Source organism: Heterocephalus glaber, unplaced genomic scaffold (assembly GCF_053883595.1).
Source record: "Heterocephalus glaber isolate CG9 unplaced genomic scaffold, H.glaber_assembly_v1.0 deba00000621, whole genome shotgun sequence".
Taxonomy (NCBI): Eukaryota; Metazoa; Chordata; class Mammalia; order Rodentia; family Bathyergidae; genus Heterocephalus; species Heterocephalus glaber.
Genome location: NW_028258153.1, coordinates 5,700,431 through 5,712,178, shown reverse-complemented (window position 1 = coordinate 5,712,178; position 11,748 = coordinate 5,700,431). Strand labels below are relative to the sequence as shown.

Here is an 11,748-nt window from a genome sequence, read left to right as displayed (position 1 = left end):
GATCTTAGTCTCAGTGTCTCTGGCGGGAGAGGAGAGGTGCAAGGGGCAAAGTCTGGTTGCCATTTCCAGGGGAACAGCCTGGGAAAAGGAACTGGTGGAGTTGGTATCATTCCATGTAAGGAGGCAGGTGTCCTGAGTAAGATCTGTCTGTTTAGCAGCTGGCAGTTGTAGCTTGTCTTAGTCAAAAACTTAAAGCTGCTCTGGCTTGAGCTGGCTTCAGCTTGTGCCAAGAATGGAGAGAAGGCCCCCTAAAAGTTCTTTCCTTTTTACACTCCCAAAGGTGAGTAGCTTAGTCACAGCAGCTCAGCCGGTTTGCCAGGCCAAGGGCCTTTGGGTGGAGACACCCGAGAAAGCTTTGGGACAGCTACATTGCAGGTCTCCCATCCTCAGCCTGGGGGGAGGAGGTGGAGCTGGCAGCCATTTTGGCAATGTCTCCCTGATTATTCTGGCTCACACATGATTAATAATTAACGAGGCTAGTGTGGTGTGGCAGTATTCCATAGCTACTTCCGGGCTGCTCTGCTGAGTAAACAGGGTCCCTGCTTTACTGGGCTTGAATGTTCCCTGGGGAAGGGCATTGTGTCCCTGAGTCACCGGGGAGGGGTAGCAAAGGCAGGTCTGGCATCTCCAGCTCCTGAGAGTGAAGCTTCCTCCCCCCAGTCATGCCCAACCAAGCTGACGTCAGTGTGGGTCCTAGGGTGCCTATTAGCAAAGTTGAATTTTTCCCCAGGGCCCTGGCAGGCGGTCCCACTAGCTAGCAAGGAGGCTGAGGCAAAAAGAAAGCACAGAGGGGAGACAACCTGACTTTTAATGGCGCACCCCCAGCCTCAGCAAAGCAGCAAGACAGACAATAAGCTATGCAAAGCCGAGAGCTGCAGTGGCACAAACAACTCTAGGAGATTGCCCTTTCCCATCCCCCAAGCTTATGACAGGGCTCTGTGCCCAGGAACTTCGGGCCAGCCCAGCCCCATTCCCAAGCCCTCAGTGCACAGCAGAACCTGGGCCAAGGCTTGTTCCAGAGTTGGTGAATGTAGAGGCAGCTGGACAAATAGGGTAGCCATCAAAATCTCCAATACAGAAACTACTGGACATAAACTCCTAGTTGGAAAGAACTGAAGACTTGTATCCTTTAATAATTTGTGGCTGGACAGATAGGTCCATGATTTGGTCCTCATTTCCTCCCTATCCTGGGTGTCCCTAAGGACCTGATATCAACGTCCCTCTGGTCATGCTTCCTGGGCCTGCCAAGAGCCCTTTGCAAGTCTCACCTACAGCCGTGGAATGGAAGAGGGTCATGAGCAGTATCTAGTGAGAGTAGCAGCAGCAGCAGAAAGGGGAAGACAGCAGAAGCTCAAGCACTCACAGAGGAATGAGAAACCGTGCAAGGAGACTGTTTATTTCAAAAGAATTTTGCAACAGACAGTGAACAGGCTCCAGGCAGCTGTTCTATTCTTCTCCCTCATCCTCATCCTCATAGGAGTCAATGCCCACTTCTTCGTAATCCTTCTCCAGGGCAGCCATATCCTCCCGGGCCTCTGAGAACTCACCCTCCTCCATGCCCTCTCCCACATACCAGTGTACAAAAGCCCTCTTCGCATACATCAGGTCGAACTTGTGGTCCAGGCGGGCCCAGGCCTCAGCAATGGCGGTCGTATTGCTCAGCATGCACACGGCACGCTGCACCTTGGCCAGGTCGCCCCCAGGCACCACCGTGGGCGGCTGGTAGTTGATACCAACCTTGAAGCCCGTGGGGCACCAGTCCACAAACTGGATGCTGCGCTTCGTCTTGATGGCAGCAATGGCGGCGTTGACATCCTTGGGCACCACATCTCCGCGGTACAGCAGGCAGCAGGCCATGTACTTGCCGTGCCGGGGGTCACACTTCACCATCTGGTTGGCAGGCTCGAAGCAGGCATTGGTGATCTCTGCCACCGACAGCTGCTCGTGGTAGGCCTTCTCTGCGGAGATGACTGGCGCATAGGTGGCCAGGGGGAAGTGGATGCGAGGGTAGGGCACCAAGTTGGTCTGGAACTCTGTCAGGTCCACGTTGAGCGCCCCATCAAAGCGCAGGGAGGCGGTGATGGAAGAGACAATTTGGCTGATGAGGCGGTTGAGGTTGGTGTAGGTTGGGCGCTCGATGTCCAGGTTGCGGCGGCAGATGTCATAGATGGCTTCATTGTCCACCATGAAGGCACAGTCTGAGTGCTCCAGGGTGGTGTGGGTGGTCAGGATGGAGTTGTAGGGCTCGACCACAGCGGTGGACACCTGGGGGGCTGGGTAGATGGAGAACTCCAGCTTGGATTTCTTGCCATAGTCAACAGAGAGCCGCTCCATCAGGAGGGAGGTGAAGCCAGAGCCGGTGCCCCCTCCAAAGCTATGGAATACCAGGAAGCCCTGAAGTCCTGTGCACTGGTCAGACTGAAAGGCAAGAAAGAGAAAGAGCCATTGTCTGGGGCACGAGAAACTTTTCTAGCTCCATGTGCCCTGAAATATCTTGAAAGCTAGGGGTAAGCCTAGTGAGTAAATCACAGGGGAATCACATTCTGGAACATATAGCTAGAGATGACCTCTTGAAAAAAGCTTTTCCCTGACCATTTTTTTAGTCTCAAATGCTCCTTCCTTTCCATGCCAAATTCTCACCAGTTTGCGGATCCGGTCCAGCACAGGGTCGATGATCTCCTTGCCAATGGTGTAGTGGCCACGGGCATAGTTGTTAGCGGCATCTTCTTTCCCAGTGATGAGCTGCTCTGGGTGGAAGAGCTGTCGATATGGGCCATTTCGGATCTCATCTGGAAGACATAAACCATACTGTTGGGCAAAAACCACAAGGCTGTGCTCAGCAAGGACCTTCCTGCCCCCAGGGTGATATCTGCTGCCAGAAATATGGAAGAGCTAGCTCATCCTTCTGCCAGCCTGAGATACCAGAGTGGGAGAAACTCAGACCTGCTGTGGCCTACGCCAGCCTGAGATCAGCTTGCCTTCTTTATCTTCAGATAGGGCTAGGAGGTTTTCAGGGCCCGGAAGGCAAGTCTAGGTACCCTCTCTCCCGTCCTTCAAATTTGCCCCTCTTCTACTCACCAATTACAGTGGGTTCCAGATCCACAAAAACTGCCCGAGGCACATGTTTTCCAGCACCAGTTTCACAGAAGAAGGTGGTGAAGGAGTCATCCCCTCCACCAATGGTCTTGTCACTGGGCATCTGTCCATCAGGTTGGATCCCATGTTCCAGGCAGTAGAGCTCCCAGCAGGCATTGCCCATCTGGACCCCTGCCTGCCCCACATGGACTGAGATGCATTCACGCTGAGGGACAGAGAAGGGTCACAGCATAAGGGCCACATCTACAAGTACCTACCTATCTCATGAGCCTCTCTCCCACTTTATGAACTACCAGCTAGGATGACTCAGTTGGCAAGAGGAGAGGCTTCAAGCTGGCAGGGTCAGAGGAGGCTGGCAGCCTCCCCAGCTCCCTTGCACAGGAAGAAGCACCCAGTAGGGCAGGCCAATCCCTTAGCCTATTTCTCAGTGGTGAGTTTGTCCAGCGAGAGCTGTGGCTGCGCATGACCCTGCCACATTCACAGGACACTGGGAGGACAGAGAGGGCACGTGGGTATGAGACAGGCAGACACGGCCGTAACCCAGGAGGGAAGAGACTTTCCAGCTGCTCCTAATCCTACAGCCCACACACCCAGCTTCTTGAGAGCCTAAGAGGCAGGTTTTCCAGTTTATATCCAGCCACAGGCCTTCCCCCTTGATTATTTGATGAAAAACAACTACGATTTGCCATAACCGTCTCCCCTTCATTCCCCTGAGTGAAGAGGTGTCTCTGCCTTCCCATCTGGCATCAGCTGACCACACTGGTCATCAGGATGCCCTCTCCCCCCACCTTTAAATCCCATCTGGCACTGGGGATCAATCCCATCTGGCTCCCCCTCTCCACCCCCGCATTCTGCCTGTCTTCACCACCTTCATCCACCGTGCCAGCCCCCACGGAAATAAGGATATTGCTGGTAACAGCAGACGGCAGGGCTGGCAGTGAGAAGTTGTGGGCCCTAGGAGCTCCCTGCCTTAGGCTCTGTCCCCACCAGTCCGAAATTAACCCCTGCAGCACCAAAGCCCGCAGGGCGGCGCCTCCCTACAACGAACTGGCACAGTGATGCTTTCCAAATTCAGAAAAGGAAGCGGAACTTGTGGTGAGGCCCCAGAGGTAACCCGCCTTGCCCGGGCCAAGGTGAGCGCCATCCTGCACCCGGGCCCTACATCCGCTCTCCTCTGGAGCCTTTCCAGTTACATCCCCAGCAGAAAACGGGGATTGGGTTTCGGCCCCGCTCTTGGGCTATAAATACCACCCCCCTACACACACCTCTTCCCCTCCCCCCAACCTGGCCTCGGCCCGCGCTGTCGCTCAGCGCCAGCTGTCTCTGCCTGTCCTCTACGCAAGTGCGCTCCCGCAGGAGTGGGGCCAGCTCGTCTCACGAGACCGAACCCCATTCCCGCCACCCCTCTCGGCTCAGAAGCGGGGTGCTGAGTCACTGGGGGGCTGTGGGTGGGAGGGACGAACACACACAGGAAAAGGGAATGTGGTACTAAGTAACCTGACCCCCTTCCACCTTCGGGCGCCACGCACGTGTTCGGTCAGTTTCAGGGACTCCTGGGGAAAGGGATGGGGGCATCCAAGCGGGTCTTTTTCCGCCCGCGCAAGGCACTGGGAGCCAGACCGCGTGACACCCCCCCCCCCGCAAGAGGGCTGGGCACAAACGCTTAGGAGGGCAGAGGGGATTAGCAGGAGGGCTCCACTCCGCAAGTGAAGAACCCTCCACTCCCCTGTCCGTAGCTCCCAAAGGTGGACAACACACCAGGCCAAAGTCACTAGGAGAGGGTTGCGGGGTGCAAAACCTTTGCATCGCCTAGAGAACCTGAATCCTGGGTGGAGGGTCCCGAGCATTCCTGGAAGGAGATTCCCCACAAGGAGAGGGAGTTAGGGGTCGGGCGCGAACCCGGTGGAGTCGCACTCACCATGGTGAGTCCTGGTGGTGCGTCTCACGTTGAGTCGGGGTGACGGGTCTCGGTGAGAACTGCGCGAGCTGCAGTGCCGCACCCCTCTTATATGGGGGGGGGCGGGCTCGCACACTCCGCTCGCCCACTCTGGGCTGGGCGCCCCGGAAGCCACGCCCCAACGCGTCCCCGAGGGGTGGGGCCTGTCCGGGTCCCCACCCCCCAACGCGGCCTGGCCTCTCACCTGTCTGCTTTGGGATAGGAGTAGCGACCTGGGCTTTAACCCTTCGTTCTGCGGTTGGAGCCGACACCCTCGGCTCCTGAGGTCCGAAGCGGGGACGCAGGGGCCGGTGACGGGGCGGGTCTCGCTTACACCTGCGTCATGGGAAGTGGGGCTGTCCAGGTGTTCTGATTTAGCCCGGGTGCTGCTGCAGCTGTCCTTCCAAAGTGGCTGCGGGTGGCCTTCCCTTGCGCCCTCCCAGCGCCGCGTCCCTGGAGTATCGGGCCGGCCGGCCGACTCGGGATGGTCGCCGGAGACCTCCTCCCAGCGGCGCGCCACCTGCTGGTCGTGGGCGGGAACCGCAGGCCTTCGCCCACGCCTGTGAGTGGCCTCGGATCTCGAGCCGCAGAGTCTGAGCCCCAGGGTGCCCATCCCTGACTCTCCCGCAGAGCGGAGCCGGGAAGCTACCGGGCCTCGCCGGCCGCCCACGGCTCTGCGGCCCCGTCATCGGCGCCGTCACTATTAGTGAGCCCTGGCCTGGCCACCTCGTCGCTATCCTGAGGTCAGAATCGCGGGGCGCTGGGCCTGGAGCCCTCAGGACCTGGAATCGAATTCCGAATGCGGTGGGCAACCTGGGTCAAGTTATATAATCGGAGTCCTCGCACTGCCAGCAGAAGTCCTTCCTTCATTTCACTTTTCATTTTCATTTCTTAAAGGGAGGGCCTTTTGAAGTTATTTCTGCTTCCCCTAACTTGTCTTACATTTTCTAACTCCTTCCCCTGGGGAAATTCGTGGGGCAGTAAACCTGTGCTAGTTACAGGTGCTGAGGAACCTGGCGCCCAGGCTAGTTATTACTTGGAAAAGTTGCATTTGCCTCTCCTCTCATCCTCTTTCCCCAGGACTGTTCTACACAACACCATAAACTAATTAGTACCCCCCCCGCTTTTTTTTTGAGACAGGGTCTCACTATATAGTTCAAGCTGGACTTGAACTCACTATCCTGCCTCAGCCTCCCAAGTGCTGGAATTACAGGCATGCACCTCCACTTCCAACTTAGTGGCAACTTTCTATCAACTCATTGGCATTTGACTTAGGCAAGGCATAGAAAGAAATGCAGTGAGTGAAATGAAATATAACAAGGTCTTTCCTCCCAGTAGACTTGCCATCGGATTGGGAGAACAAAACTCATTCACAAGAAGAAAACAGACAAGGGCATACAGCAAGGCTACTCTGAGAAGTGGGGTCATGGTGTCTGTGGAGGAAGGAGCCCCTTGTAGCCCTTCCCTCATCCTGTTTTTCTCTTGCACACCCCCTTTTCAGAAGAATGAATATAGTAAGAGACCTGAGCTATTGTAGGCAAAACCCTAAACCTGTTGGGCTTCCCCTTGTGATCCAGCTGTGTAGTTCTTCATTTGCGAAACTGGGATAACAGCTTCAGATCATATGTAGAGATGAGTACACACACATAGCAAAGCACCAGTAAGTAGCTGCCTGGGCTGTCAGAGGATTTTGTTCACATTTACTTCAGTGTAGATCACACACTATGCTGTAATTATTTGTGCACATGTCTGTGTTACCAGACAGCACACTGCTGAAGATGCGAACTGTGTTGTGTTCAGCTTTGTGTCCTTAGTTGCTAGCATGGTGCTTAGCATACACAGTAAGCATCTGCTGGGCATGTATGGGGTAAATTGTTTCACTTCAGACATGGAGCTAAAATTAAGGTAGAACTCTAAGATGGAAGTGCAGATTGGCATCCTGGAGGGTAAAGTGCCTTGCAGAAATGTTTCCATTGCTCTTCAAATGTTAATAGTGTTTAGAACATGAAACAGTCAGGAATTACTGTGTTGGAGCCTTTCTGAGACCACCCCCATGTCAGGAGATTTGCTAGAAGACTCACAGGACCTACACAGAGTTGTGCTTTCAGCTAAGCTTTATTGCTTCGATGTAGGATGTACAAGTTCACACCAAGTATACTTTTCCTTCAAATTAAAGACACAGGCTGGGGATTTAGCTCAGTGGTTCCGGTGCCTGCCTCACAAGTGCAAGGTCCCGAGTTCAATCCCCGGTACCAAATAAATAAATAAATAAATAAAGACACAGCCACATTTCCCTGCAATGTTTCCCCCCAAGGAAGCCTGTTGGAGACTCAGTAGCTGACATTTACACTTGATCTTAGCCAAAAGGCCGAGAAGCGATAGCTGACATTTAACTGGAGGCTTGTTACATAGGCATCTCTGTCTAGTACAGACCAAAGTTCCAGATTCCTAGAAGAAAAGCAGGTGTTTGGCATACACCATGTTGTTTGGTTATCAATTAACTGTTGATTGGGAACATTCTAAGAACCAGGTTTCCAGACACCAGCCAAATGCCAACCCTATCAGGACAGTAGTCTCAGGCCTGCTCTGTTAACTCTTTTCTGTAGTCATATAAAATCCCAGATGTTGATTGTGACCTACACCTATGATCCCAGGTACTCAGGAGACTGATGCAGGAGGACCCCAAGTTGGAGGACAGCCTGGGCAACTTAGGAACTTAGTGAGACCCTGTCTCAAACTAAAAGAACAGTAAAATCTCTGGGTTGATCCCCGGCACCCCTCCCCAATAATTCCAGATGTCTAATCTATCTGGAAAAGAACTAGAAGTTCTGGTTGTACTAGGCCTGCATTCCCATTTACCAACTTAGGTGTCCACATTTTACTCCTTGGAACCTGTAGCTATGTTCCCGTACATGGCAAAAGAAGTTTGCAGATGTGTTTAAGGTGAGGATCTTGAGATTAGTCTGGACTATTGGGGTAGGCCCAAGGCCCTTTTTTTTTTTTAATGCTAGGAATGGACCCAGGGTCTTGTACACACTAGGCCAGCACTGTGCTGCTGAGCTGCACCCCTAGTCCCATAAGGGTCTGCAAATGTGAACGAGGGAAGGAGGAAGGTCAGAGTCGGTTGGAAACAGAGGTCAGAGTGACATGAGTGATGTGATTGTGGACTTGGAAGATCTCTAGAGGCCAGGAATTAGGAACGGCACCAGCTTCTAAAAGATGAAAAAGGCAAGGGACAGATCTCCTCCCCATGACTCTTCAGAGGGAAGGTAACCATGGAAACATCGTGATTTTTTTTTCTTTAGCTCCCTAAAACCCATTTTTTACTTCTGACCATGAGTACTGTAAGATAATAAATTTGTGTTGTTTTAACCACTAAGTTTAAAGTAGCACTTCATTTAGCAGCATAAGAAACTAGTACATCAATAAATGCAGCTGATAGTGCTACCTTAGGATGAGCAGCAAGCTCCCTCCTGTTCGTTACAGTCCTTGTCATCTTAGTGTCTCCCTAACACTGAACCCAAGTGCTGGTTGCCATTTAACTTCATACATTCAGCCCATATCACACATTTCTGTTACCCTGGCCCCTGAGGTAGAAGTTTATAGCCTCCGAGCAGACCCTCTAAGGCATGCATGTTAGTGGAATACTAAGTTCTGAGTGTGAGTGAGTCTGTGTGTGTCTGTGTGTGTGCGTGCATGACCACGATATACATAGACATATAGATCTCCTGGATTAGGGCTGTAAGCTCTGGGTGACTATGAAGGTAATGATCCATACTACCAGAACCAATATTTTTAGACCTTCACAGACATGTGGAGACTCTAGATGAGGGGTCCCTGGACCATGGATGGATACTGGTCTGTGGCCTGTTAGGACCCAGGCTGTACAGTGGGCAGTGAGCAAGTGAAGCTATGTCTGTATTTATAGCCACTCCCCATGGCTCATATTACTGCCTGAGATCCACCATCTGTCAGATCAGCAGTGGCATTAGATTCTCCTAGGAGTGCGAACCCTGCTGTGGACTACACATGCATGTGCTAAGAATGTAGGTTGCATGTTCCTTTGAATCCTCCTAAAACCAACTCCCCTCCCCCATCTATGGGAAAATTATCTCCCATAAAACCAATCCCTGGTGCCAAAAAGGTTGGGGGCTGCTGCTCTGGAAGTCGATGTCCAGTGCTTTTTTCACCCTTTCATTAAAACACCACTTAGTACATCAACCCTATGTAGGTGTCTATCTGGCCACTGTCTCTTTGGGTGCCCCCTCTTCTCCTAACTCCTTGTCACTTCTGTCTTTTCTAAGCCCTTCCCAGGGTCTCATCTTCATTTTGGAGCAGGACAGGAAGGGCCTCAAAGTGTCAACTTTCTCCCGCCCGCCATCCGAGGGTGGAGATGTAGTCTTAGCCTTTATTGTTCAGCCTGTCCCAGTTGAAGCTTCTTCTGGCTGCCCTCTGTTTCATAGCATAACCTTTAAGGGGGTGGTCCTGTTGTCACCATCTCCACATCTTTGTTCCTCAACACTCTGGCAGACTCGGCTCATGTGCTGACTGAGATGCTCTTGCCAGGGTCTCTGGTGACTGCCATCTTGCCAGATCCACAAAGGCCACATCTCCATCTTCGTCTTTCTTGACTTCTCACAGCAGTGTTTGGCTGCTCCTTCCTCTCTGAAATTCTTTCTTTGTGGCTCCTGGTTTTTGTCCTGGCCACTCACTCATGGTGGTTTCTGATGGCTTACCTTAAACAGAGGTCTCTAAATTCTTTATTTCCTTATTTTTCTCCCCAAAGGACCAAATGTTGAAGCTCACTCAGTGATGAGTATATGGGATTCTAGGCTGTTGTCTCTCTCTACCTTGTGGCATATATTTAAATGTCCATAATAAAATGTTACTGTGATTCCCAGTATTCCAGAGGCGGAGGCAGGAGGATTGCTGTGAGTTCAAGGCCAGCCTGGGATATATGGTAAATTCAAGACTAACCTCACCTACAAAGCAAGAGCCTGTCTTGAAACAAACAAACAAACAAACAACAAACAAACAAACAAACAAACAAACAATTTGAGGCCAGTCTGGGTGACTTAGTAAGACTGTCTCCAAAAAATTTTTTTTTAAAGATAAACAGAGCTAGGAATGTACGTCAGTAGTACAGTCCTAGATTCGGTCCCAAGTATTGTGCATGCTTGCATATGCACACACGTAATTACTTCAACATTTCAAAACACATCTTTGTTCAAGGTGAAAAAAAAGAAGAAACAGATGTCACAGCTATGCTGATAATGCTCAAATTTATATCTCCATGTCAGACTTCTTTGAACTTCAGACTCACATGTCTACTTGCCTTCTTTTTATTTTATACATATATATATAGAGAGAGAGAGAGACAAGTTCTCACTATGTAGTTCAACCTAGCCTCAAACAGCAATCCTCCTGTCTCAGCCTACTAAATACTATTTGCCTTCTTGACATCTCCAATTAAAAGCCATTGGACAACTCAAACAACACAATCTCAATGGAGTCTCAATTTTCTACTCTTACTCTACTCTCTGCCAAACCTGCACTCAAGTGCTTGAGCTAAAAACCTAGGATCATATTTCCCTCTCTTCCTTCTCTTTTACTGGGGACTTTTGGCTGTAAGTAATGGAAAGCATAACTAATCATAGCTTAAACAATGGGGATATTCATTATTCCATTAGAAATCAAAGCAGAAGGTAGTTCCAGCGTTGATTCCGTGATGTCACCAATAGCTCCGGTATTTCCAGCTTTCTGCTCTGGCACCCTCAGTGGGATGGTGACATTCCCCTCACGATCACAAGTTGGCTGCTGCAGTGTAATTATCATGCCATCATGTGGCACTGTCTTATGGCAGGGAAGGGGAGTTTCTTCCCACCTCACTCCTTATCATGGAAAAAACCCTTTTCTTAAAAAACTCCCCCCAAAAAGGTAAAAAAGGAAGGAAGGCAGGAAGGAGAGAGAGAGACAGAGAGAGACAGAGAGAGAGGGGAGGGGAGGGGAGGAGAGCAGAGGAGAGGAGAGATACGTAACATTCTAATAGGCATCTCACCTGCCCATGCCTAAACTAGTCACCGGAAGGAGGGAATACAATTACCAGGAATGGTTTACACCGATCTGTACTCACCCTTGGGTCTGTGGAAAACCATCTTCCATGAGCAAGTGGAAGGACGAATACTTCAGTGAAGGACTCAGGCCCCTGCCAGCAAGTAAGTGAGGACTGAAGCAGGCAAGGCTGGGGGTGGGGGGACACACCATGCATTAGCAAGTCTTTTGCTCTACTCTGAATACAGCCCCTTCTCACCAGCCCCCTGCTGGTGTGAGCCCCCTCCTCTCATTCCTAGATGCCTGTAGTAGCCACCCAACCAGCTTTCTGATCTACTCTTGAACCCCGGTGATGGATTCTTCGCACAGAAGCTGCAGGAATCTCCCTAAAACACAATCTAGACAGCGATGTTTTCTTGGAACCCTCCACTCTGCTTATAGTAGTGCCATTCTTTTCCCACACCCATTTCCCTCTGTGATCTCACCTTGCACAACTCTCCTGTCCCTCACTCTGTTCCTTGGAATACACCAGGCTCACTCCTGCCTGTGAACTTTGGCGCTTGCTGTTGTTCTCTGCCTGGAGCGCTGTTCTCCGCTGTTCTCCAGGTCTTGCCCTGGCTGACTCCTCATTTAGCTCTCAGTTCAAATAGCAAACGGGGGCTAGG

The 11,748-nt window shown here is 51.4% G+C and overlaps 1 protein-coding gene across 1 annotated transcript; it reads right to left on the bottom strand.

Moving 5' to 3' along the window:
• Positions 1-1,375: 1,375 nt before the first annotated feature.
• Positions 1,376-5,525, bottom strand: LOC101720265 (tubulin alpha-4A chain). Its single transcript, XM_004864537.4, has 4 exons — positions 5,015-5,525; positions 3,079-3,301; positions 2,641-2,789; positions 1,376-2,418 (listed from the first exon to the last, which is right to left on the bottom strand). Exons 1-4 carry the CDS (start codon positions 5,015-5,017, stop codon positions 1,447-1,449), a joined length of 1,347 nt encoding a protein of 448 aa, XP_004864594.2. The 5' UTR covers positions 5,018-5,525; the 3' UTR covers positions 1,376-1,446.
• Positions 5,526-11,748: the final 6,223 nt, after the last annotated feature.